Source organism: Sebastes fasciatus, chromosome 5 (assembly GCF_043250625.1).
Source record: "Sebastes fasciatus isolate fSebFas1 chromosome 5, fSebFas1.pri, whole genome shotgun sequence".
Classification (NCBI taxonomy): Eukaryota; Metazoa; Chordata; class Actinopteri; order Perciformes; family Sebastidae; genus Sebastes; species Sebastes fasciatus.
Genome location: NC_133799.1, coordinates 23,393,978 through 23,421,841, shown reverse-complemented (window position 1 = coordinate 23,421,841; position 27,864 = coordinate 23,393,978). Strand labels below are relative to the sequence as shown.

The 27,864-nt window shown below is 39.3% G+C and overlaps 2 protein-coding genes across 2 annotated transcripts; one reads left to right on the top strand and one right to left on the bottom strand.

The window, feature by feature from the left end:
- The first annotated feature begins 1,078 nt into the window (after positions 1-1,078).
- On the top strand, positions 1,079-11,343 carry ubxn6 (UBX domain protein 6). The gene is made up of 11 exons (XM_074635884.1): positions 1,079-1,337; positions 2,315-2,472; positions 3,515-3,573; positions 3,677-3,805; positions 3,936-4,033; positions 4,134-4,209; positions 5,074-5,158; positions 5,300-5,519; positions 6,416-6,546; positions 6,637-6,785; positions 7,879-11,343. Exons 1-11 carry the CDS (start codon positions 1,252-1,254, stop codon positions 8,002-8,004), a joined length of 1,317 nt encoding a protein of 438 aa, XP_074491985.1. The 5' UTR covers positions 1,079-1,251; the 3' UTR covers positions 8,005-11,343.
- A 686-nt stretch (positions 11,344-12,029) lies between these two features.
- On the bottom strand, positions 12,030-26,980 carry chaf1a (chromatin assembly factor 1, subunit A (p150)). The gene is made up of 16 exons (XM_074635868.1): positions 26,670-26,980; positions 23,878-23,925; positions 22,078-22,739; positions 21,108-21,170; positions 20,688-20,932; positions 20,481-20,562; positions 20,329-20,397; positions 19,914-20,131; positions 18,071-18,239; positions 17,818-17,898; positions 16,460-16,558; positions 16,078-16,327; positions 15,626-15,797; positions 14,643-14,964; positions 14,361-14,445; positions 12,030-12,902 (listed from the first exon to the last, which is right to left on the bottom strand). Exons 1-16 carry the CDS (start codon positions 26,731-26,733, stop codon positions 12,799-12,801), a joined length of 2,733 nt encoding a protein of 910 aa, XP_074491969.1. The 5' UTR covers positions 26,734-26,980; the 3' UTR covers positions 12,030-12,798.
- Positions 26,981-27,864: the final 884 nt, after the last annotated feature.

Genomic DNA, 27,864 nt, shown 5'->3' with positions numbered 1-27,864 from the left:
AGAAGCTAAATGTCAATAAAGACATGGAAAGTAACTAAGTACATTTACTCAAAAACTGTAGGCTTTTAAATATGAAGGACGGCACCTGCCAAAATCAAAAATATATGAATAAATAAATTTGTATTGGTTCCCACTCTGAACAAGCTAAACCTTGGGGAGGAGTTTAACGATGGGTCTGCGAAACACTTCAACTTCAGGTGGTTGACCTGCAGCAGCAGGCTGACGACCCACTGTACGGGGCCGGGAATGAAGCGGCTAGCTGGCATCCATCTATGCACTCTGACACCATAACAAACGTTGAGTAACAGCCCCCTCACTTGCATAATGAGGCAGAAAAGCATAAAAGAAATGTAAAAAAGAAATGTGTAAAGAAAAGAATATAGAAATAAATAAGTTTGGGGAAATAAATAAGGGGTGTAATGCAAAGGGAAAATCGTGCATAAACAAATAAATGCAAAAAATACATGAATAGATACATGCATTTAAAAATAGATAAAAAAATAAGTGCAAAAATAAATGAATAAATTAAGACATAAATGCAAAAATACATAAATGCATTTAAAAAATAAAGACATAAATAGATAAAAGGGAAAATTAAACAGAAAAGTAAACAAATAAGGGAATTAATACAAAGATAATAAATAAAGAAGTCAACTAAAGCAGAAAAACCAATTTATGTCAATTGATTTTGGCTACATTTATTTTTAATATTATTTTTGCGTCATTTGATGACATATTTATTCATGTATCGAGTCATTGATTTATTGATTTATTTATTAATTTATTATTGATTTTTGTAGGTTCTGTCCTCCGTATTTAAGTACAGTTTCAGTATAGTGTCATGTCTGCATTGGATTTAAAGTTGTGTTGCAGTGCCTCATTGTGACCACTGGAAAGCAGTGAACCTTCGTGATTTTTATTTAATTTTTTACTTTTCAAATAATGCCCAATTTTATTCATATAAAGCAACAAAACCCATTCCTAATACATCCACAGCAATTTTTTAAAAATAAATAAATAAGTAAAAACAGGATGAATAGGCTTTAATCTCTGACTCACACTCCGCAGCAGCAGGTGGCGGTAACAACATCTAATGCACTGACAACTACCGATAAAACCCAAACAGAAGAAGTAGGAGGCGGAAATAATTTCTATCAGCTGACACGTTTTGTTGTGGTCTCCTCCCAGCTAAAGCTAAAGCTCTAGCTGCACTTCATCTGTTTGGATTATTCCTGTGACAGCTAACGCAAAATGAAGAAGTTTTTCGATGACATTAAGAAGGACATGAAGTTTAAAACTGCGGGACCCGGGAAGAAACTAACAGAAGAAGCCGGCAGGTAAATAAACTAAATACCTTTCATAGCTAAAGATAGCCACATAGCTATCTTGAAAACATTGAGTTAGAACACAGCTGCTGCTGCTCATCAATGATTATTAGATCACTTATTAAGATAACTAGAACTATGTGATTTACTGTATGTTAGTATGTTATAATGGGCTGACTGTTAGCAGCTGGATTATATAACTCAGCTCAACTGGGAGGAGCTCCTCTAATGTCAGGAAAGCTAACAGATAATCCCTCAACAATCTTATTTAGCTGATGGTTTTAGTAATTTAAAGTGACTTTTACTCATAGTTAAGCCTCCTAATTTACTGACTAGAAATAGCTGTGCCACTGACTGTTTGGATAGTGTGTCATCGTAAGCATGTGAAAGCTATATACAATTCATTAAGCAAATTACAATATATAGATATTTAAAAAGAACATGCATGTAAATGGAAGAAAACAATAAAGAATAATTCATGTTTGTTGTGCCAATAAAACAAACAAACAAATAAATAAAAAACAATTAATAACAATTTATTGCAATATCAAAGGATAAATGTAAAAAAAACAACAAATAAAAACCAAACCCCCCCAAAAAAAAAACATGAATTGGAGGAGTAAATAAAAGGCAGTGTGATTTACATCTATTATGTATCTACAACTTTATTTATATGGCAGCTTTCATACAATATTGCAGCCCAAAGTGCTTCACTGAGCAAGATGGACAAAACAAATAAAACAAAAAATATAGACAATTATAAATATAATTTTGCAGGACTAGAAATTATTATTTATTCAATTATTTAAAAACTAGTAAGAAAATCTTAAATCGATTCTAAAACTGATCTCTGTATTGTCTTGATTTTGTTGGACGTTTCTTATGTGTTAAAGCAACATTTGTGTCTATTTGGAAACGGAGAATTGAGGCCCAACGTGGAGCCACAGCAGGTCTCTTCACCTTGCTTTCCTGTCCTCATAACACTGTAGTTCCAAGCCCGAGGTGGTGCAGAGCAGCTCCAGTGCCAAGCAGCATCGCTATGCTCCCAGTGCCGGATCCCAGAGGGCCGGAGCCGCAGCCCTGGCCAGGATCGAACAGCATCCGCGGCCGAAGGTCCACACCTCTCAGGACGCCATCAGGAACCAGGGTGAGACAAGCATCCTTAAAATGAGTTGAATTCCACCCCCTCCTCACATGGGATGTGTATGCTTTGAGAAATGTTGCTTTCCTTTATGTTCTGACATGCAGTTGTCATAAGAGATTCGGGCTTTTGGAGCCCTAATCAACCCCAATTTATGGGCTGACTAATGCTATCTGATTATATCAATTTTAGAAATGAATATTAGTGTCAATTCAGTACTATTATCACTGATACTATTTGTCTGATATGTTTTTGTGTATAGAGGACGGAACCTACCAAAATAAAAAATAAATGACTCAATAAATAAAATAAATGTCATTAAATGTAGCAAAAATAATATTATAAATAAATGTATCCATTCATTAATTAATAAAATGTGACATTTTGATATTTCTATTTTGATAATTGATATTTCTGTTTTAATTTGCTTCTTTATATTACAAAAATATAAATACATACACACATTTAAAAATACATATAAAATAAATAAAAAATGAATGCAAAAATTTATAAAAAAAATATTTAAGAAAATACATAAATAAATAAAAAGGAAAATTAAACTGAAGAGTAAATAAATTACGGAATCAATAAATACATAAGGTAAATAAATAAAGAAGCAAATTAAAACATGTCACATTTTATCAATGAATTAATGCCTAAATTAATTTTTAATATCTTTGCTACATTAAATAATTTATTATTTATTTATGTATTAAGTCATTTTTTTAATTTATTGATTTATTTTTGATTTTGGCAGGTTTCGTCCTCCATATTTTTGCTCTTCTATTGTACAGACATAAACGACTAAATTCTCCTCTAGAAAACCACGTAATCATGATAAAAACAGGCATTTTTGGAAAGCTTAAATCGATTTTGTAGAAACCTATTACTGAAAAAGTAAAAACAAAATACATCAGTGCGATAAATTTTGTTCTATAGACTGCAATATAAGAGTTTGATTAAAGAATAACAATTGATTTATTGCATATGATCTGTTGACATGGTAAAGACACATAATTGATGCATGATTTTCGGTATTTGGTTATAGTTAGAAGAGAACTGGAGGCGGCTGCACTGGCTGATAAAGAAAAGGCCGATGTAGCAGAGGTATGTGTGCCAGCGATCTGTTTGGTTAAATCATGACACCTTTAACTTTACACAGTGATCAGTGTTTAGTCTGACGACATCAGTGAATGACGATTGTTTCCAGGGATCCAAAGTGCCGGTGAAAGATCTCGCCTGTCTCTCAGTGTCAGGTGTGTATTTCACCTGTCCGCTAACTGGAGCCACTTTAACTAGGAGTGAGAGGGAAGTGCACATTAAAGAGGCCATATTAATGGTACGTCTGAAGATATTGTCACTTTTTTTTTAACTCAAATTAGAACATGTTTGCAGCATAATAATATAATCTGAATATATTATTCTACTGAGTATTGTTGACGAAACATGTCCTCTTGTTTCACTGTCAGCGGTTTGAGGAGGATGCTGTCGAGGCCTCTGTTATGATGGTCCACACGTTTAACAAAGACAGAGAGAAAGTGAAGGCTGCTGTGGACATCATAAGCAAGTAAGACACTTGACAATGTTTTCTACTGTTGTCACAGACTTGAACATTTCCATTAACATTATGTTTTAAACAATTGTGTTATTTCATGTTTTGTCAATAGGTATATTGAAAATATATGTAAGAATCCCACAGAGGAGAAATACAGGAAGATTAAACTCAGCAACAAGGTGTATCAGGTGAGTTTGAAACTGGGGTCCCTCACTACTGTGTACTGTGGATATCGTATATAGAGCACCTTTAAAGACACATAAAAAAGGCCCAGACACACCAAACCGACAAAGAACTAATGGCGTCGAAGATTGACTGTTGCGTCGCCTCACGTCGCCTGTGTCTTGACAAAAAAGTTACACTTGAACACACCGCAGAGGCTACAGCCGACGGCCAGTTTGCACCTGCATGAGAGGAAATAACTCTGCGCACCAGCAGACAGCGGTAGTCTGTATTCATCATTCAAAAAGGGAAACGGGAAGACCGAGGACAGCGGATATACAAGCCGTTGTTATGATACGTACATGAAACAAAGCAACGTTTGCCGACCATTTTCACACCACTCTCACTCACCACTTAGCTTCATTCCAGATGGCCATGTCGTTGTGAAAATATCCGTGTGTTGGAACGATCAGATGAGATGAAGATGAAAAATGAGAAGAGCCTTCTGTGTTTTTCCTCTTGACTTTACTCGTTGTCTTGCTTTCCTCACTTCCGTTTCTCTTCTCGTGCACTGATTCGTTTAAGCTGAACAGCCAATCAGAGTGATTTCTCTCACAGACGAGCTCCGCCGCTGAGTTAACATGCTGAATCGGCCGAAAAACTTCTGACACGGGCAGACTAGAGCCGACGGTGCGGGACACACCGCAAAAATTAGGCCCACAGACGCTCACTGACGGCCCGAAATTGTCCGATGGCCGACAGTCTGCCCGGTGTGTCAGGGCCTTTACCGGGCTTTTAACCCTAACCCTGAGGAAGGTTTATTTTTTTGCATTTCTTATTATCTTATTATTCTTATTTCTTATATCACTCCCTCTTTTGATTTATTTCAGGAGAAAGTGCGTTGTGTGGAGGGCACTAGAGAGTTCCTGGAGGCTCTGGACTTCACAAGCATTATGCTTCCTGTAGAGGGTCAAGGTAAATGAATCCTAACAAGCTCCTTATCAACGGGGTGTTGTCACAGTCAACAGATCATTTAAAAAGTCAACCTGGCAAACACAATTTTTTCATTAACGTCCAGTCAGTTGTTAGATATCGTGATTTGTGCTTGCCTTTCAGAGGAGGACGAGGAGTTCCTGGTGTTACTTGTGCATAGTCCCGATGCCCTGGAGTTGATGAAGGAGAGGAGGGATCGTCTCCAGAGTGGAGAGCCGGTCAGAGCTCAGCTGGACCGACAGCCTCAAGTGTTCAGATCGTCTCCCAACGCTCAACGCTTCGAGCTGCCGCCAGAGTTCTACAACCTTTCAGCAGAGGAGCTCAAGAAGGAGCAACAGCAGAGGTACAGACTCAGATTAAGGGAGCCAAGTACAACCGAACTCTGAATAAGACATTTTCAGGCGACCAAAAAGGTTATAATTAACTTTCATGAACTGAAAACACACGGTGAAAGGGTTAAAGTTGTACGACGAAAACCACGGACAACGCCGTGGTAGCGACCTGTCAATCACAAGGTGGCCACGCCCTAAAGCATCCCCTGCTTTATGGTCTATTTGACTGTAAATGGGACCATAATTTACTAAATGAACATCATGCTGTATTGAAGAAGACTTGAAACTAGCGGTTGAGACCATAAACTCATGTTTACTGAGGTAATACATCAAGTGAGAAGTAGGCTCATTTTCTCATAGACTTCTATACAATCAGACTTCTTTTAGCAACCAGAGGAGTCGCCCCCTGCTGGCTGTTAGAAAGAATGACAGTTTAAGGCACTTCAGCATCGGCTTCACTTTACAGACCCGGAGGTTGCTGCTTGAGTAAAGATTATCTGATTCCTAACATCTGCATTTTCTTATTTGTCAGCATGCAGTTATGTAACCCATGATTAAATCTTGCACAAGCATTACTAGGCCGCTGCAAAAAAACACATAAATGTCTGCACATCAAACTGGTGGTTATAGCTACATAGCTTCCCAATCATCAGAGGCGTCGGATGAAATGTTGACATCTTCTAGATGCATGCAGTAGAGGTTGGCCTGTGGGTGCGATGAACAAAATGACATTCTCAAACACACCCATCAGTAATGTATGATAATGGACGCCTTCAGTCCTTCCCTGTTGTATGTGCACCCTAGGTGTGATCTGCACCTCTACTAGCCACGGAAATACTGAGACTGTGGTCTGGTTTAGAGAACCTGCACTCAATGACCTGCGTCTCTTTTGTGTGTTTTTTCCCAGGAGTGAGTTGGTGGAGAAGAACGCCATGCTGCGCACTAAAGTCATGAGGGAGAAAGAGGAGCAGAGGGAGAGAAGGAAATACAACTACACTCTGCTCCGGATCAGACTGCCTGATGGAAACCTGCTACAAGGTGAGAGCCTCTTATCAACCTAACCAAACAGAGTTGTGTTGAAAGCCTGTGATAGAAGTGAGTCAGTAAAGATGATGTGTCCTCCCCCAGGGACCTTCTACGCGTGGGACCGGCTGCCTGTGCTGTTTGCGTTTGTTCGTGAGTCCTTGGTGGACGGCTGGCAGCCCTTTGAGCTCATCGCTCCTGGAAGTCAGAAACTACAAGAGTCTGAAGAAGTCGCTCTGGCAGAGTGTAACTTGGTGAGTGGAAACATAAAGTAGTGCATCTAGATTTTAGACAGTTTTTGTCACGTAGTCATATATTATTTAATGTTAAGGCTGGTGCTGTAAGCAAATCTAATGAAAAGACAGAAACCAACAATGATTTGAGTCTCTTAGCAAGTGATATAGCATGTTCCTCTCCAAACATATATGAGCCTCATTATTACACTGGGTGAAAATAGTCCCCAAAAAATGCATTGTGCAATGCGCCTGTTTGAGCAATGTTTGCTAGAAACTACAGAGCCCAGCTCTTAGTCTCTGAAAGTGTATATTTGAGGCCAGTTTCTTTTTAAAGAAATATGTCTTTAGTAGGAACAAATTAGGTTGATGCCACAGACAGGACGCAAAATATGTAATTTTCTGCAGCTAGGTTTGGTTGACGTTGTGAAGTAACGTGGGATCATGGGAGATGTTGTCTTCACCACCATTGCCGTCAAACTTCCTTCAGTGTTCATCATTTAGGCGTTTCTTTACCAGGAGTCGAATTATCTTATTAATTAGAGGTCTCCTCTCCAAAACAAACGGACCTGGTGATTAAAACCAGTAGAAACACTGAATAAAGCAGTTTCACCTCAAAACTCTGTGTTCATCGGACACAGGACCGCTAATGTTCTCTCAGCTTGTTTCTCTGATAACTTAAGATCCAGATGACCGATGACTAAAATACTTCATCCGAGTTAAAAAGGACCAAGATATAAAAATTGTATCAGAAAAATGTTGCTTAAAACTGGATTAAAACTCAATAGAGCGCTGCAGGAATGAGTCCTAAAGCCCAGAAATGAGTTAGCATTTTAGCACTTCCGGTTCCCTCGTCTGGAAGTCAGTGTTTTTTTTAGTTAGATGCAGAGAAGAGATTTTAACGTTTTGTTCTACCATTTAAAATAAATATCACACTCGTGAATTGTGAAGCTTTTACGTGTCTTAAAAAATGAGACTACTAAACCAATGTAACATCAATAATTTAAATAATTGTGAGTTGCTGTTCCGATGCAAACTACGGTGTCTCCTCCTATACAATCCAGTATTATCAGTTTCCTGAAGTTAATATCAAATTGTGCCTGTGTGTTTTTAGGTCCCTGCAGCTCTGCTCACATTCTCCTGGGATGCAGCGGTGCAGGCGGATATCGCAGCAGCAGGTGGAAAGAGCCCCGCCCTCCTCAAACCAGAGCTGCTGGAAACCATTCGGACCCTGAGCTGAGCTGAGCCGAGCTGAGACTGTCCCTGCTATCTCCCCCCTCTGGCACTACTGGGGTTGAGCTGCCCCTTACACACGACTAGTGATGCTAAATGCTAACTTAAGTCTGTAGCAGTGATAGACCAGGGGCAGCTTCACCCTAAGGCGGCTTGTTTTGCTGAGCATACCCTTCTCTCTCCATGTGGGGATAAAGTCACCCTACTGACGGTCTCAACAGCACGTTGTACTGAAGGACGCACTACTAACAGATGTGAGGAGAAGGCAAAGGGACACGTGTTGTTTTTGTTGCATCCTGAGCGTACTACACATGCTGTGGAGTAAAACAGACGTGTGGCAGCAGTCAGGTGTACTTCATGTGGCATGTTGAGAGACCTTGTTTTAACTGTGTCAACACTCCCCTCCCTCCCTAAACGATCCATCTTGCTTACACAACAGTTGGATTAACAGTGTGGCCGTAAGGTCATGTAGAGAGGCAAATCAAAGAGCGGTGAAGTAAATGTGGTCAGATGCTGTTGTGGACTTGTATTATTTGGTATCAGTCTCTCTGTCTCACTGGCTTTGACTTGAAATGCTATTAGTTTTGTTTGTCGGTGCTCGAATTTGAACAGTGTTTTGTCCGTCAACGTCTGATTTGGTGTGATAACGAGTCTGGCTCGCCTGTTTGTCCTCTGCTCTGCAGTGACCTTGCAATCCTTGTTGTAAACAGACTTATCTGGTTGCTTCGATAATTAAAAGTTAAAGTTGCCACTGACAGGCTCAGATTGTTATTATAAATGTCTGACAACATTATGGAAAGAACCTTTAAGAGTAGGGCTTGCTGAGACGGCCAAAATCTTCCATCCCGATAGAGGTAATTTCATATCTCGAAAGCGATACACGAAGCCTATTTTTGTATACTCCGGTGTGAATTAAATACTAGAGTTGTTCCCAATACCAGTATCGGAAATACGTCCGATACTGCCCAAAATTTGGTATCCCAGAAAAAAAGGAAGGAACGAAAAAATGGTATCGGAACATCTCTATTAAATACGTGACAAATGAAAAGTACTGAGTATTTTCTAATTTTAAGAACTTTATTGCAAAATTAACAAAACAATTTTAAGTGAAATAATAGAGGGAAAAAAATATAGGCCAAAATTATATCGCAATAGAAACAGTATAGAAAAATACATACAATAGACATTGTTATATTGTTTTGATATATCTATATCGTCATATTGCCCACGATATAAAACCTCTTTGTTACCTTTCTCTTGATCCGGTCCGTTTGTTATTGTGTCCAAGTCCCGCTCAAGGAGAAGTCTCGTTGTGAAATCTGAATATCCGTAATACTCTGGCTCGCCACCAAATTCAAAGACCTCGTCCACATTGTGGAAATCATCTAACTCTAACACTAACTCCAACACTGAGCTATGCTATCTGTACTCAAACACAACAAATACTCGCAGTTTCCACCATGGATGTAAACCATCGTTGTCTTCGCTAGAGTTCAGACTTCTCCTTGAGCGAGACTCTTTCCATAATGTTGTCAGACGCTTATAATAACAATCAGAGCCTGTAATGGTGAAAACAAGCACTTTTAGTGGATGTTAATGACGTTGCCAGCTTTCCCCAAAACCACCATATTGCAGCCGGTGAGCAGCTGCCGTCTACAGCGCTCTCCATCAATACTGGACCAGTTTCAGAAATTGTTGTCGCTATTAGTCGGTTAGACACGAAAACATGGAAAAATGGTGTTGACAAATACTTAAGTTACCCTTTAAATTGGGATCCAAAACTGAGACATCATTTACAGACTAGAAGGGCACTCTGAGAGCACAGACCTCCGCCAAGGCCAAGAAAAACAAACCGAAAACAAAGTCCCCAATGTAGTACGTTTTAGAAGTGTTAGCCACGTGCTGACAATGTGACGGTGATTCTAATACTATAATATTTTCTTGTACTGTACCAGTTTTAAGCACTTTACAGGATTATTTAAAACTTAGAGTGCCCTAAATGTAAAAAGAGAAAACTCAGACATATTACTTTATCCACACTACTCAACTGATAAATAGTGTAACTGCTGAAGCTTCATGTAAACAACTTGCTTTGGCATGCAGGCAGGCATGAATTACATTTCTGTTAAAACTGACAGCATGGAGTCGTGTCGTCTTGATAACGTTGGTTTAATTAATCTTGTATTTGTTTGTATCAAACACATTTCCTTGAGATAAAAACGGTCTATATTTCAAACACTGTGGGAGTACATGAAAATGCAAATTCATAGCTTCTACCAGTCCAATAAATGCAATGGGAATTCATGTTAACCCCCATAAATTGGGTATCACTGTAAAGCTGAGACTCTTGTGGATCCAATGAGCTCAACTGTATTCATGTGTGATGATGTTAGTCTCCATTTCATTGTAGTGAGACCATTTAAAAATTTAATTTAGCACCAAATCTGCATTACAAATGGTATCAACCCAAAAATTGCTGCAACAATAGAGCAAGGGAATTGCCATCACACTTCTATCTTAATGTTCTAAACCCTTTTACACTTTCACAATTTATTCTAATGAATTCATGTTTATTTCTGATTTATGACTAGACTAAATTAATCTTCAGGTTCCCAGCTTTCAGATGAGGTACACCACTTCTATGTGACATCTACTGTTGACCTGCTATCTCCCCCTAAAGACCCCCTTTACCCCCTAAAAAACTCAGAGGGTTAAATGTTTTAGATCCACCGTTTCCCCCTGAAACATGTCATTGAAGGTTAATACATTTGTTTTGGTGGTGATTTTGCTGTAGATGAATCTACCAGTTAATTCTGTAAAAGCTGATTATAGTTTCTCCTGCTTGTGGTTGGTTAAGATAACAACCTACCTCTCATTGCTTCTGTCTAAAACATCCCAAATGAGTTGTACACAAACAGAAATAGATCTTAAATGTCCCTACATTTTTTTTTTTTTTTAAAGTAGAATTAATTGTCACCTCTTTAAACCTGTACTAATTATTAGTTGCACACCGAAAACACAACACATCATAACCGCGGGGTTATAATTTGTTGTCAAGTGTAACATTTGATTGATAATCCCAGATTATTTATGAGGCCATAAAGCAACATTTCTGCACTCCTCTGCTGCCGTCTTGTCCACCAGTTACCAGCCACACAGGTTATTCAATGGAAGGGTGTAAATGTTTAATCAGAATTGTAACCTTATTAAAATAACTAGTGAGCAGTTGTGATCTGTCCAGATGGTCTGAGTTGTATTCTGTTGCTTTTTAATAACCTGCCTGTAACCAAGATCGCTTGCATTGCATCCTCACTTTTGTTTAATAAACAGAATTATTATGAGGAAAGTCTGTGTTTGACTTCAACCTGTATCTAAAGGGAAGCTACCGTACAACCACTAACACATATATTTAGAATATATATCCCCGTCGGAAAGGGCCGTCTGACAGCAAGGTAAAGCGGTGAAAATATTCTCAATATGGCGTACACTTTGTTTGTTTGTGTTATTGCGAGACTTTGGTGTTTTAAAGGGTACACAATAACACAAACTAACTAACTGATCGAGCCAGCGGTAGACCAGCAACTCCCGTGCTCTGCAAGACAAAAGTTACTGTTTTTGTCAATGGAGTCTGGTGGCTTTGAAGAGAGCACAAATGGAGAACAGCTGCTTTTAAAAAAAGTATGTAATAAAGTAATGTTAAATTTTTTTTACAGTGACAATAATACCGTAACTTCCCATTTAGGAAACGGGTAGCAGAATTTGGTGCAACAAGTGTTGTTTAACGATGTAACAACAACTCCCCCATTCCGTGTTCGTACCTTTTCTACAGAACGGCGAGGCGGAATAACAGCACAACATCTTTGCACTGAACAGGCGGTGTAAAAGCAGCTTCTGTTGAGCCGCCTTAGGCACTGCAGCGTCTCCTATATTTTTAAACATCCAAGTCTCAACCTAAAACAGTCCGGTTCCTGATAAGAAATATATTAGCGTCACGAAGAAGTGTCCAGGAATGAATGGAATATAAAAGTGCAGTACTTTTATTCATGTTTAATGAATTTATCCTGTTCAAGTATTCTTGAAAAAAATACAGAAAATACATATTTATAAAACACTGTGACACTGGACCTAACTGTACAAGTACAGATCTAGCAACTACTCCAGTGAGTTGTCAGAGTTAGAAATTGCAGAATAAATGCACCCATTGAAATCGAAGGGAAATGTACAGATGGACTTTCAGCCTCTCATTTCCCCCCAACTCTTATTTCGGTAAACTATATATATACACACACATTTAGACTAGAAGATATCCAATAACGTCATGAATTCAAACATTTCAAGAACTGTAAATAATGCTGTTCTTGATGCTTCTTCTCATGAACATTGGGCATTTTCCGTTCTGCTCTTCCTCCCTCTGCTCAACCCAATCTGCTGTAGCTAAAGCAGCGCCAGAGAGACTTTAAAGAGGCCCACGCCAAACATGCCTGACTGAAACATACTTCAATGCAAAGATCAGACACATAGTTAATGAACATTGGACAAAAGTGCCCCCAATAATCAAGTCAGACAGTCCTGATTTTATGCACATTTTACAGGCAAGGTGACTCCTGACTCATTTAAAATAAGAGACTTATAATACTGAGCAGAAGCCACCCGCTGTGAGTTGCCTGTACCAGAGTGTGGTGCTTCACCTTGCTGGAAGACTTTGATTCTGTCTTGGACACAGTAGAGTTCAGAGCCAGGAAGGAGAAGTTTACGAGGGAAACGGGGTAGCTTGGTTTAGAGGAGCCAGCCTCTCCCGTCCTCAGGCGGTGGCGAGTGTCGGAGCAGCGCTGGCCACGGGGAGAGCAGCTGTGTCCGAGGGCGTGATTTCCATCAGACAGTCTCCCTCGCTGGAGGAGGTCGGGCCTAGAGAGGAATATTTAATGAGGTTTCATTTAGATAATTTAAAAAAACATACGCACTCATTTAAAACTGGATACTATCAAGAGTTAGCACCCAATACTAGGCCTGCGTCACACCCACACAGGCTGTCTATGGTTACGTACAGGCTACCGCCGTTCTGTTTCTTTGCAGAACATTTTGCCTTTCATGGTGGCGCCCATGTTAACAGCCCGGTGAGCAGCCGCTGACCTGCTTCGCCTCGTACGTGTGTGTGGCGTCCACACGTACAGCATTGCTGTTGCGGAGCTGCCAGCCCTCAACAGATCATTTTCACGGTCTATTTTTGGCTGAGAACTGCACGCATCACGCGGGAAAAATAGGCGTCACACACGGTCCATGCAGACCCAACTCACATCTTACACCAGGAGTACCAACTTTTACCTTCTGGCAGGAGATATAGAGTCCCACGGTGCAGATTGAACCGTTACAAACATTCATTCTTGCCGATGTCTATTAAACTTCTCAACAACTCGTAACATAAAGCTATCATAAGGACAGTGCAATATAGTTGGAGAGTTTAATATGTTAAATTGGGACAGTGCAATATGTTGCATCTGTGTAATATTTGACTATTGTCTGGGCAATATGGGCGAGACGGTAGACGGTGCAGTGCACTACCTAGGTGCAATACCTGCCATGGTGTGTGTGACAGTGTGTGTGTGTGTGTGATAGTATGTGCCATTATGTACGTGGACTGTGTATGTGTTGAAACATCTGGTTCTGTGAAACTGTTTCCCTGTCTGATGTGGAATTGTTTATTATTGTTGTTGATGCTGTTTTAATATAGTTTTTGTAACTGCAGTTGGACGGAGTCCAGGAAAAATTTCCCCACGGGGACAATAAAAGTATATCTTATCTTATCTCTTCTGTACAGCACCGGTCCAACGGCGTGACTCTACGCCGGATATTTTCTAACTCTTTCTTCATGTGGATTAAGATGTAAAAGGTTATGTCAGCTTTCGGTTTCCTCAAAGATGTAAATTCTTTTAAATGTAATGTAATGCCCAGTTTGGCTGTGGTGAAAAAACAATTTTTTCCCCCAAATATTCTTTATTGCTGAGATCCAGGTTGCTCAGCAATCAGCTACAGTTCACTCACAACTCAAAATAACAGCATGGCTGTTACTATTAACTCTGAATGAATCAAATTACATTTACATTATGGGGCAGGCTACTCCCAAAACACATGTAGGCCTATACCTTATTTTATTCTTATCTTATCTGGAGCCAATAAGTATCCCTTTTAATTTTGTAATACCGTGATAAACATTTAGGTCATATCGCCCAGCCCTATTATGAAGTGAATGCAATGGAATGGAGAAGGGAGAGTGCGACATCTAGTGGCTGTTTGTTATGCGGTGTTAGAAATTGTACCTTTAAAAGTTGACAATCACAGTTTTTTTATTCCACCTGTGTAACTCACCATTCTGTGTGGAGATGATGACACAGTCTTCCTCGTCGTCTTCCTCAGTGTCAGCTTGAAAACCGTCTGCCTCCGTTGCTTCAGTCTGGCAAATACAGAGATTTAAGACTATTTCAGACAATAATAGGCTACAATCAGTATGTTAAAAGTGTATTTCCATGAGATAATCTTTAAAAAAAACAATACCAAAAAGTGCTACTAAATTAAGTGCGCAAAAAAACTTAAATGTTGCAGTGAAGTCTGCATGGTAATTTAAAAATGTGTTTGTGTGTGTTTCTCTACCTGCTCGGGGTCAGTACATCTCTTCATGAACTTGGTGATTGACATGCTGCCCGTGCTCTTCCTCTTGTTGGAGGATGAAGACGTGGTGGAGGAGGTCTGTGGCGTAGTGGGAGAGTTTCCCTGAGAGCCTGTGGCTGCCTGGGGTTCTTCGCGGGAGTCTTCTCGAGCTCCTGAGGTGAGGTAGGTCCAGTGGCAGGGCACAGGAAGAGCCTCCTGCCCACAACGGGTCAGGACCTCTGTGTGCACATACCAGCAGCAGCGTCTGTAGGTTGAGCGCTTCTCATAAACAGCATTGCTCTTGATGAGGCGTTTCACCTGTATTCTGATGAAGGAGGGAGGGGAAAAAAAAGGTAATTATAACTGACATAAAGAACTAATATTTATTTCTCAATAAGATGTACAGCGACTTGTTGAAGCCAATTATTTTCTTTTTAAATAAATGCCTCGCGGTGGATCTAATTTATACAGAAGTGAAGAGTGGTTCATGTGGATTTGGAAAAGTAACGGATGAATATTTAAAAGAAACTTTTTAAGTGTTAAATTTGAGAACTGAATTTGATGCGGTGGTAAAATTAGTGTTTAATTGGGTTTCATGACATTTTAGGAGGTAAATTTGTTTGAGTCAGTACAACTTAATGTAAACCTAATTACAATCATCATATACATACATACATACATACATACATACATACATACATACATACATATATACACGTGAAATTTGACCTCTTTATTTAAATTTAACCCATCCTAAGCATTGTAGGAGCAGTGGACAGCTGTAAAGAGCCCGGGGAGCAACTTGGGGTTCAGTGCCTTGCTCAAGGAGACTTCAACGTGTGGACAGTAGGAACTGGGGATCGAACCGCCGACCTTTTGGTTAAAGGACGACCTGCTGAGCTTCAGCCTAAATTATGATTATTATTATTAGCAAGATATTGATAAGTTTACACAGAGCTTGTTATCACCAAATATTGTTGTTTCACCTGGTGGGGATGTTTTCTGCTGGGCTCTGAGGGCTGGACAGTTCAGGAGGTGATGAGGAGGAGGAGGAGGAGGAAGAGGAGGTCTGCTGACGACAAAACTCCTGAAACTCAGTGATGATCACTTTGCTGCTGTTGAGATTGCCGTGCAGCAGAGGCAGCAGCTGACCGAGTACTGAGGGAGAAAAGAGCATTAGAGATGTTTTTAGATAATAAATAAGAAACATTTTAAAGTAATTTTGTTACAAACTTTAAATCAGTGGTTACCAAACTTTGCCACGCCAAGGACCCCTAAGTTGACACAAATTAGACCACGAACCCGTTTGATTTTGTCCCAGGGTCCCCCATCTGATAACTCACAGCTCAACTGCTCAGTTCATCAGGTCCCTAATGGATCATCACCTAAAGAAAGGCAGTTCTCCAACTTTAATCGAAGTGAGTCACGTCACACTTACATTGAGCTTCTCTCTGACGCTTCTGTAAAGACGCCTCTGGACTGGGGCTGGTGTTGGCCTTGGGTAAAGGTTCGACCAGACACACAGCATAAGGCTGTAAGAGCTGCAGACCAGGTCCTTCTCCCTCCCAGACGCAGCCCCTCACCACCGGGTCCAGCACCTTCATCTTCTTCTTGGTGGACATCAACTCATCCCATTCCTTTGCTTTCACTTTCTGACGGAGTTTCTGCTTCTCCAGGTCACCGCCCTCCTGGGAGGTTACATGTGTGTTAATAGTGGTGCAAACAGGAAGCAGAAACTTGTCCAAAAGTACTTCCGGTTTGTCAGATTAAGGAGAGGCAAATTCAGATTTATTGAACCAACATTGCATCTCCGTTCATACCTCTTCTTCTGGAGCCCCCTCATCTTCTGAGAGGTAGCCATGAGGAACAAAGAAGCCATCATCATCACTGTCATCATCACCTCCTTCCTCCTCATCTTCCTGAAAATGATCAGCAGTTCAAAGTCTTTTAAAAATGTAAAATCATCTCCTTGTTCATACTACTTTCCTTGTTGTGAAGATACAAGATAAATATGATAACGGTGTGCGCTTTGTTGCACAAGAGTTCAGAAAACTCATAAAAGCCTATTTCCTTCCATGCCGTTTCATTCAGAAAAGACATTCCAACAATGCTTAAAGTTCCTGTGAAACACAAATTAGAGCGTCTTTAACTTCTGCACGGTGACGTATCTCAGAGAGAAATGGAAAATTTAAATGGCGTACAGTCACAAGAAGGATTTATATCAAATCGCTAAAAAGTGTCTGTTTAGCACAATAGCAAGCTACAGAGCAGAGGACTGTTGGCTCCACAAACACACCCTCTCCCTCACCTGTTGTTAGATCAGAATGAGGACCAGGGAAAGATTAAAAGGGAAACTTTGCTGTTTTTAACTGGCTTTAGGGTACTGCAGTATGGGCAGTACATGCAGATGTACGGCGCCTGGAGCGCCCCGCCGGCAAAAGTCCGCTGGTCGCGTCACATCATCTGGCGGTCTTTTACCGTTCACTGCATGTACTGCAGTGACACAGACCGGATTAAAACTGGAAAAATTTATTTTTCCAGTTCATGTGGACTTTGATGGTTTGCTTTAATTATTCAGATAATTTAATTTGACTACTTGGTGTGATACAGATTAACTAACAAAGGTCAGCTATACATGAAGTAAAAGTACTTTAAGGTACCATTTCAATCTCAAAACTTGTACTTTTATGTATACTTTTTATTTATTTATTTTAAAGAATGTTTTAATTGCCTTTATGTTTTTTGTTGTCCAAGTTACATTTATGTAACATGCAGATGCAAGTGGAGACCGTTTTAAAAAATCTTTTTTTGTTTTTTTGTTTTTCCAAATAGCACTTTTCAATGGACCAACCAAATTCTCACTTGTCCTGTTAAAAAATGACCATGTTTGCCTAGTGGTTATTCCATAAAATGGTCGCTGCTCGCAGCTGCTCTGCTAGTTTCAAGGCCCTCAATGTGGTGTATTGAGAGAAACAGTGGCTGCCCGAGGCGTTGGAAATCTAAAAATGTATGTTTTAGTTGGCAATAGTGCTAACTACACACCATTTGTAGATGCCAGGGTACGTAGAGGTACTAAACTATTAGTATTAAACTATAATACTGGACAATGATGTAGATACTACATAAATAGAGAAAATGTTGGAATGTGCATCTTTTTTCACCCTCCAATGAAACTCACCCCTTCACTGTGTGACAGGGATTCTCCTGGTTCCTCTTCTTCCCATTCTTCATCACTAACCACCTCATAGTCTAACAAATCCTGTGGTGACAGAAAACAGAGATTAGTCTCACAGCTACAATTCTTAGATAAAGTCAAAATATTAAATGAAAGCTATAATCCATTTCATCCAACATTTAAAAAAAAAAAAGTAAGTTATGCTTAGTACAGTTGGGATCTCATAATTGTGGGGTGACGAGTAAAATAGTTTTACCTTGTCTTGTCTGAGAGGGCAGCGAGGGGAGATGTGTGAACTCTTCTTACTCCAGGTGCCCCAGTACGCTGGACGGTAGTTCGCGTGGAACTGCAGCAGCTTCATGGATCCATATCGTTTACGATCTGGCACATCGTCTGGTTTAGGCCCTTCTGTTGTTATACACTCGCTGAGAAAACAGTAGGAGGAAGATGGAGAGAAAGAATGTTTAACCATGCAGCTACAGGAAAATTTAGTTGAATTTGTTTTTCAAAATCTATAACGTAGTCACACATGATGTACTGCACGAAGTATCTGAAGTTACAAAAAACATCGAATAACTTAAATAAAAAACAGCTTTGTTTGTTCTGGCCGAGATTGCTAAAGTAAGGCGTCAACCATGGTGTACAAAAGTGAATATAGCAGGAATTCCACATCCATAAACCTTTTTGAGCGAGTTGAGCTTTGAATAAACTGCACAAAAAATGCCAAAATCTGGCTTATTTGGTAAAATATATGTAGGTAACAAATAGAATCACTGAAAATTCATAATTGGTTTGGAAAGCGCAGTTGTTGTTGAGCTTTTTCCTGCATGGACATTTTTATTAAAGGATTAGCGACACTTGATAAATTAGAACGGCTGAGAAAATGATGTTAGATATAAACACGATGGAGAATATTCGATGTTTAGCAGATTGGTTCAGTGAAGCTCTTTCCACACAGTATACACAGAAGACAGCAAGTGCATAATTGCACTGCCTTTGTGTCTTATATGAAGCATTTTGAATTGCCTGGTTGTTGAAAGGTGTTATACAAATCAATTTGCCTTTACTTACGTACAATTTAAAAAAACGTAATCTATATTAATCAAACTTTACCTAAGCTGTATGGTGTACAATAGTCTCCATTTTTGTTAAGAATTGAAGCATGGTTATGGTCTTTAAAAAATGGCTCAATCTGGTGGAAAATAGTAAAAACTACAATTATGAAGCCAGGCTGATATAATAGCATGATGCTGTACTGGCTGTGGGATCAAAAATTGTGGTTTTAATGGGTTTCAATGGGGACATTTTTGTCCTCAAGGGTCTGAGTGTATTTTGGCTAGCCAACATTCGAGAGAGAGAAAAATGCCATTGCCAAAATGTATGCCACATGCATTAACATAGCCAAAATGATCGAAAAATTAAAAAGCCAAAAATGTCCCTCAAGATGCATTAGGGTTAAATTTCGGGGTGGGGGGAGAAAAGAAATTTGATCGTGCATCCATAAATTTCTGCCCATCTTTTAACTGATCATTTCAATGGTAATTTCATTTAGCTTATTTCTGTATTTTCCTAGTCATTATAATACCACCATGTATCATTTTTTTACCAGTAGAGTACAAACAAAACTAGAATTAGCACCTCACGGTTGTGTGCCTCCACCAGCCAGCCAAGTTGCAATTTACATCAAAGTCTGTCCAAAATGTCATCATTCATCATTTTATCCTGTTATACATTTGTGTGAAATTGTTATTAGCTTATGAATTCTTGAGTTGTGACCAAAAACATGTTTTGTGAGGTCACAGTGACCTTTGACCACCAAATTATAATCGTTCATGCTTGAGTCCAGGTGGACTTCTCTGCCAGAGTTGAAGAAATTCCCTCCAAGCGTTCCTGAGATATCGCGTTCACGAGAATGGGACGGACGGTCGTACGGACAACCAGAAAACATAATGCCTCCACCCACGACTGTCGCTGGTGCGGAGGCACAAAAATAAAGCACAAATCTCATTTCGGAAGTAAATACAAAGCTCACTGGATATGGGACAACCATGGAGAAAACAGTGTACATAAATTAGGATAATCACTATTGCCAGTCTTACCAGAGTGAGTCTGTCTGTCTGGGCTTGGTGGGTCCTGAGCTGCGAGGTTTTGGCCCGATCCAGTCTTTCAGTCCATTCAAGTTATCAGCAGGATTCAACAAACAACGATCCAGTTCCTCCAGAACAGAGTCCTCACACTGAACCCGGCATAGTGGTGCCAGAGCCATGTGCTTCTTTATCTCAAATGGAGCAAACTTCCCACAAGCAGCTGCAAGTGACTGAAATGGCAAAGATGCAGTTATATTATTTGTATTTATTCATTCAGTTGTCTATCTTAGTTAAGGGGAGTGTACAGGGGATCAGAGCATGTGTTAAAACTCAATCAAACACTAAGCTAATGACGATTATGAACTAAAAACAAACAGTTTATCGAGGGATAAACCCAGCTGAATTATAAAATGTGATATCTACGAACCTTTGGAGCCTGTTGGATCTTGGGTTTCTGCAGAAAACGTGTAATTTCTGCTTTCTCAGCTTTGAGGCGCTGTAAACAGATAACACATTGGTTAACAGACTATTCGGTAATGTCGTAGCTTCTACCTAGCTCAAACAAACACATCAACTTACATCCTTTTCTTCTTTCAACCGTTTCTCTTCTTCCTTCATTTGCTTCTCCTCTTCTTTCTTCCGTTTCTCTTCAAGCTTTGCCCTAAAAACAAATTCAAAACAAAACATTTAGTATACAAAAATCAACCAACAGGGATTTATGAAACTGAAAACGTGCCAAATGGATGAGCCTTGATTTAAGAGTGACGGGGACCTTGCATTACTCACTCTAGCTTTGATTTCCGTAGCTCCTCTTTTGCTTTTAACTTGTCTGCCTTTTCCGCCTTTTCCTTCTCCTCCTTCTCTTTTTTGTCTTGTTTTTGTTTCTCTTTTTTGTCCCGTTTCTCCCGTTTCTCCTTTTCTTGCTCATCCTTTAGCCTGCGAGCCTCTTCTTTCTTTTTCTCCTTCTCGGCTTTAGCCTCTTCCTTCTGGCGTTCTTTCTCCTCTCGCAGACGAAGCTTCTCTTGTTCACCCTACAATTGCAAAAATGTAGTCAGCTTTTCTCTTTTACTTAAATAAAAGTTTTAATAAATGAGACAAAGTGGGTGAAAATTATGACACATAACAAATCAGGTTGTGTTTGTTATTAAAAAGATGACTAAGATATATGAAACAGAATTCAAAGTAATTTGCGGTCTAAAGTCCCACCTTCAATGAGCGTCTTTTGAGGATTTTCTGATCTGATGGTGTCTTGGGGGTGGTCTTTGGCTCCTATTAGGATAGGGAAAAAATAAAAACCAAAAAATTACAATCTTGTCAAATGTGTTTAACACAATGTCATCAAGCCTAGTCAAGGTTTTATTTGTGCGCTTTATAGCTGACAAATTACAAATATTGGACTATATTTTCAACTTCGACCTTCATACTGTGGGTGTTTCACAAATATTCTTGAGTGTAGTGCAACTATTAAATTAATCGCAAACTATTTTGATAATCGATTTATTGGTTTGATTCATCTTTAAAGAAAAAAAAAAGTTAAAATTCTGATTCCAGCTTCTTAAATGTGAATATTTTCTGATTTCTTTACTCCTCTGCGACAGTAAACTGAATCTTTTTTTCACCATTTTCTGACATTTTATAGACCAAACTAATCGATTAATTGAGGAAATAATCAACAGATTATTCGACATTGAAAATAATCATTTGTTGCAGCCCTACTTGTGTGTAAATATCTACAATATATCTGAAAGCACTTATAGGCCTCCTCAAAAGGCTGTCACATTATTAATAGAGGTATTTGTCTCAATTAACACACATTGGCTGTATTGAGTGTCAAATATGTAATGTGATAAGTGCAGTGGAAAAACATTCAACATAATTAATTATGATCAATTGTTGTTTTTTATGAGTAAATATGAAGAAATTATTAAGTTAACATGTTACAAATTCTCAAAATCTCTAATTACTAAACCATTAACAGCTCATTGTTTGAAAAACTGCTTTCACCACATGCTATACTTTGTGATGAACCATTTATTTTTGTGTGATGTATGCAGATATATTATAAATGAACTCTTAGGAATACTGAAAAATGTATACTGTGTGATATTGCATCAGTTAATACTACACAGCCCCAAGTGGGATTAAATAAAAAGCAAGAAATGGGAGATGTACATACTGTAGGTGTACTAGTGGGTGTGGGGTCATCAGTCTTGGATTTCTCTGGTGAGCTCTCAGATGTGGAGCTGACTGATGAAGGTGACAGCATGGACCTGTTTCCTAAACTGGAAACGTTTCCTGACTCATCCTGCTCCTCTGGCTCACTTTCAGAATCCTGCGTTGTGTCAAGCTGCGAAATAGATGCTGTCTGATTACCATCATCTTCTTCTTCTTCTTCTTCTTCTTCTTCTTCCTCCTCCATCTCTTCTTCCTCATCTTCGCTAGCTACTGTGCAGTCTAAAGTGTGTGTTTTAGGAGTGTGATCAGCGTTGCTGGATTTCCCAGAAGATGCAGTTTTGTCTTTGCCCTGATGCTTGTCTTTTGCCGGGAGGCAGGGTGAGGCGGGGGCCGGTGAAGCAAGGCTCTTTACGGGAGATGACGTTTTGTCCTCGGTCAGATCTATAACCATGTTCTCATCTTTAGGGCGCCTACGGCTCAGGAAGCCATCAAGGGGCCCGCGACCATTAACCAAAGGTGGTCCACTGTGTACAGGGGGTTCAGAGGGCTCATTCTCATTCTCCCTGTCTGAGACGTCTGGTTTGGGGCAGGCATGTGCACAAGGGCGTTTAGGCGGCTGGTTCTCTTTAGGTTCAGGGTTCATGCGCTTGAATGGGAGACGAGCTGCAGGCAGAATTTAAAAAAACAAAACAAAAAAAAAACAGTGTCACAATAATGGCTGTTGTGTTGCAAAGTTATTCATCAAAATACAGTCTGAGAGCAACAAAAATTAAACAAGTTAAATAAATATTTGTAAAAGTTAATGAACATGTTAATTGGATAGACTACTACATACAAAGTAATGTTAGTGACAACACAGATTTAAGGTTAAAAAAGTGTAGGCTTCATTGCTGTACAGGGCAACTGTAACCATATGGTTGAATTTTAACTTGTTAAGCTCTTATGTGTATTTGTAGGGTAGATATATCCATAATTTGAGCATGTGCTAATCATTTTAATACTCTTCCGCAGTGAGGCATACAGCTTATTAATTAAACACTGGTATTGGATTGGCACTCGGTATTGGCTGATAGTCAAAGCCCAGGTATCACTATTGGGACGGAAAAAGTCGGATCGGTGCATCCCTAATTATAATGCCAAACAGGATTATTTGGGACTTAAAAAAATATGCAAAAGCAGGGGATTATCAGGAGAAAAGAAGCAATACATAAAAGGTGCAGCAATCATTAATTGGCAATGTAAATGCAAGGTATATAGTATTAAAATGATCAACCCTCCATGCTAGATTATCATCATGGCATCTGATAATGTCTTATTCTCATAGGTAATATCTAAATAGTGTCTAGGGATGCACCGATCCGACTTTCCGTCCCAATAGCGATACCTGGGCTTTGGGTATCAGCCGATACCGAGTCGAATCGTGCATCAGCAACTTGGTAAAAAATCTTAAAAATTATCAGGAATTATAATTCAGTTGTAAACCTTTTTAATGCAAAATGTCAAAACTAACTAAAATAACAGTATATAATGTATATAGTATATAATCATAGAAGTGAATTGAATAGATCGGCCCAATTTTCACCCATACCCGATCTAGCTATTGGAGTCAGTATCGGCCTGATATCCCTAATCATTAATAAGCAATGTAAATGCAAGGTATGGTAAGACATGGATAGTATTAAAATGATCAACCCACCATGCTAGATCATCATCAATGGCATCTTATTCTCATTGGTAATATTCAAATAGTGTCAAACATTAAACATTGTATTTAATTACATAAATGCAAGTCCATATTTACCTTGGATAAATTTCTTGTTGGCATTTTTACTTGACTTACAATCCATGCCTGAAAAGAACAAAAACATGGGCACATCAGAAAATAATACTTTACACTTAAATTTTTTAAACATGATTGGAATAAGAACCTGGTTGTTATATTATTCACAGCAAATCCATCAAAGTTTTCAGAACTGATAACAGTTTTTGTAGCAGATTAAAACACAATGATGACTTAAAATGGCAATCACTTAAAATAAAGCCTTCAGTATAAAACCTATTTGATTAACTATCTTTAAAATAACAATAACCTATGCCCGGATCACACATTTAACGCATTAACAACTCCACTCAGCCATTTTATTATTAAGACTCCACTTACAGCAACGTAACATTAGTTCACTACAGTAATAACTACATGCCAGTGCCTCTAAATCACACTGTATTACTATGAAAGTCTATAGAATAGCACAAACGCCCCGAAAGTATTCTTTTTAAAAGTGTTGCATTAAATGTCACATTGGTTTACAACGTCGGTGTGCTAACGTTGCAGTGTTACAATGAGTGTAATGGTTGTGTTTGGTTTGCTCCTCCCGCCAACCGGTTTTTTTATTAGTCCGTGCTGCAGGCCCAGTCCAGTCCGCAGAGCAGGCTCTGTCTCTGGCTGTCAGGCAGAGGATGCATGACCGACCACAATACTGAAAACTTCACACTAGTTATGCATTTACGAGAAGTTATTATAGCGACAAGAAACTTGTGTGAAGGAGCGAAGACAACAAAGCAGCTCTGGAGTTTCACCTATGAAAACAGCTTTCATATGGGGCGCTAACCAATTCACAGATGCTAACGTGGCTAGCTTGTGTGCTAATGTAACAAAACTAGGAGGCACCTTGGGCAATGACTTAGTAACAGAGCAAGTTTAGGTTAACAAGCAGGGTTGGAAATAATTTTTTTGTCTACCTCCTACTGTGGCTGGTGGCTGACAAATTTGACCAGTCAATCAATAGACTATTGTTTTTTGGGGGGCTGGTGAGTGAAGCAAATCTAGTAGCTGCTTGCCTATTTTACCAGCATTTGGCTGGTAACTGGTGCTAATTTAAAACCCTGTTAACAAGCTACGGTTACAGTCCTGTGACTGGTAGTTTGAGGCCTAACTTACTCAAACATAACAGTTATAGTGTCTCATTTGACGTTAAAGTTACATGAGAAGCAAGTTAGCTTACAGTGCTAGCTTCAATGTTAACTAAACTTAAGCAACAGACATTTATCTTTGTCATCCTTTTGTGTAGTCGAAACCATAGACAATATATTGGCCGACACTGGTAGTTTGAGGCCTAACTTACTTAAACATAACGTTATAGTGTCTCATTTGACGTTATAAAGTTACATGATAACATTAGCAGCAAGTTATCTTACAGTGGCTGGTGGATTAGACATGTTTACCAGCCAATCAATAGACTATTGGGTTGTTTGTGGGCTGGTGAGTTAGGCAAATATTGCAGCTGCTTGCATATTTTACCAGCATTTAGCTGGTAACTGGTGTTAATTTCAAAACCCTGTTAACAATCTTGTGAAAACACTGGTAGGTTGAGGCCTAACTTACTTAAACATAACAGTTATAGTGTCTCATTTGACATTATAAAGTTACATGATAACATTAGCAGCAAGTTAGCTCACAGTGCTAGCTTCAATGTTAACTAACACTAAACTTAAGCAACAGACATTTATCTTTGTTATCCTTTTGTGTAGTCGAAACCATAGACAATATATGGTCGACACTGGTAGTTTGAGGCCTAACTTACTTAAAACATAACAGTTATAGAGTCTCATTTGACGTTAAAGTTACATGATAACATTAGCAGCAAGTTATCTTACAGTGGCTGGTGGATTACACATTTTTACCAGCCAATCAATAGACTAATATTGGGGTTTTTTTTGGCTGGTGGGTCAAGCAAATTTAGCAGCCACTTGCACATTTTTACCATCATTTGGCTGGTGGCTGGTGCTAATTTAAAACCCTGTTAATAAGATACGGTTACAGTCTTGTGAAAACACTGGTAGTTTGAGGTCCTAACTTACTTAAACATAACAGTTATAGTGTCTAATTTTAAGGTTAAAGTTACATGAGCAGCAAGTTAGCTTGCAGTGCTAGCTTCAATGAGCTGCTTGCATATTTTACCAACATTTTGGCTGGCAACTGGTGCTAATTTAAAAAACCCTGTTAACAATCTTGTGAAAACACTGGTAATTTGAAGGCCTAACTTACTTAAACATAACAGTTATAGTGTCTAATGTGACGTTATAAAGTTACATGATAACATTAGCAGCAAGTTACAGTGCTAGCTTCAATGAGCTGCTTGCATATTTTACCAGCATTTAGCTGGTGCTAATTTCAAACCCTGTTTAACAAACTAAGATTACAGTTTTGTGACTGGTAGTTTCAGACCTAACTTACTTAAACCTAACAGTTATAGTGTCTCATTTGACGTTTTAAAGTTACATGATAACATTAGCAGCATGTTAGCTCACAGTGCTAGCTTCCATGTTTGGAGAGATCTGAGCAGATTTTCAAATTAACAGTTAGCTAACGGCTGGTAACCATGACACTAACTAACTGGTAACGGTTGGTAACCATGACACTAACTAACTGGTAACGCTTGGAAAACGTTGCAAACGTTGACATTTATCTTTGTCATCCTTTTGTGTAGTCGAAACCACAGACAATATATATAGTCGTAACTACACTGCGGCCATTTTATAATAATAATAGACATCTGGGCAAGTTAATAGAAGAGGTAAATGGCATTAACTCACCTCTTCTCCGGGGTGTCGACGCTGATAAATGACCGTCCATGGAGAGGTTATCCGCCGCCAACATCCCAGTAACTAAAGCCGGTTCTCCCTCAGGTTTACGATATATTAACCCGTAAAAACAAGGGCACAGGTTTGAGTAAACACCCGAGAATACCCCCCGACAGCGAACCAACTATTACGCTGCTATTTAAACGACATTTATTACTAATTTATTTCACATACTCTTTCCGCGTCTCCCACCATACTCCCTTTACCCCGCTGCTTTGCCTCGCGCTCCCAAATCCGAATTGGCGGGAGTGTGACACTTCCATCAATAACCGTCGCTGATTGGTCAAAGCCAAAGTTACTGATCACCGGTGGAGAACGTTTGTTTTATACAACTGCGCTACACGTTGAGGCGGTGTTTCGTGTACTAAAGCACTTTTGGGGCATTTGTAATAGCACTATAGTGTCAAATGTGGTGTTACACTTAAATTGTTCCTCATAAAGACTAAATCTGGTGAGTTTATTTCATTCAATCTGCTTATGTTTTCTTTAATAAACATACTATCCACCCTTTTCGGGACACCCTGTGCTACAAACCGAAAGACGTCAGCTGTATCTCACAGGGCAACGCCTCCTGTCTGATGTTTGGGGCTCTGTGATTGGCTGAGGAGTTTGACTTACTCGGAAGTCAGGGTTGCCATGTTGTGTGTGGGATAGTAAAATCAAAGAATGTATAATTGCCAAGATATAGAAGTCAATTGTTCGTTTCATTGCAAACATCAGCGCCCGGCAAGCTAAGATAGGCCTCCGCCAGTCCGCCTAAAAAGGGCCGTACAAAAGTAAAACAAATTATTTATATTGTATTGTCATACTCTACCGAAATAGCCTGTGTTGAACGATAAAATATTATAAACATAATATTTTCGGTCCAAAATGGCGGCCGCGGCTGTTGTCAAAAAAAGACACAGGACTCATCTCTTTGCTTCTATACTCTTTGGTAAAGTGAAAGCAGGGGTCCCAGTGATGGGAGTTCCGGCTCTTTTTAGTGAGCCAGATCATTTGGCTCAGCTCACCAAGAAGAGCCGGATCTTTCGGCTCCCAACCGGCTCTTCGTTTTACCACTTCTGCCTTTTATAATTCAGCCAAATTAAGCGCTGTTTTGACCTATGATTAGTATGTGTGCATATATATCACTTAAATTATTCAATAT

Bases quoted from the DNA above. Each gene is read 5' to 3' on its own strand.
- ubxn6 (XM_074635884.1), top strand. From the start codon at position 1,252: ATGAAGAAGTTTTTCGATGACATTAAGAAGGACATGAAGTTTAAAACT. The intron at 3,806-3,935 runs GTACGTCTGAAG...TTTCACTGTCAG, and splicing joins TTAAAGAGGCCATATTAATG to CGGTTTGAGGAGGATGCTGT. The intron at 4,210-5,073 runs GTGAGTTTGAAA...GATTTATTTCAG, and splicing joins TCAGCAACAAGGTGTATCAG to GAGAAAGTGCGTTGTGTGGA.
- chaf1a (XM_074635868.1), bottom strand. From the start codon at position 26,733: ATGTTGGCGGCGGATAACCTCTCCATGGACGGTCATTTATCAGCGTCG. The intron at 20,563-20,687 runs GTGAGTAATGCA...ATTTGTTTTTAG, and splicing joins CTACGGAAATCAAAGCTAGA to GGCAAAGCTTGAAGAGAAAC. The intron at 12,903-14,360 runs GTGAGTTACACA...ATTCCTCTCTAG, and splicing joins CATCATCTCCACACAGAATG to GCCCGACCTCCTCCAGCGAG.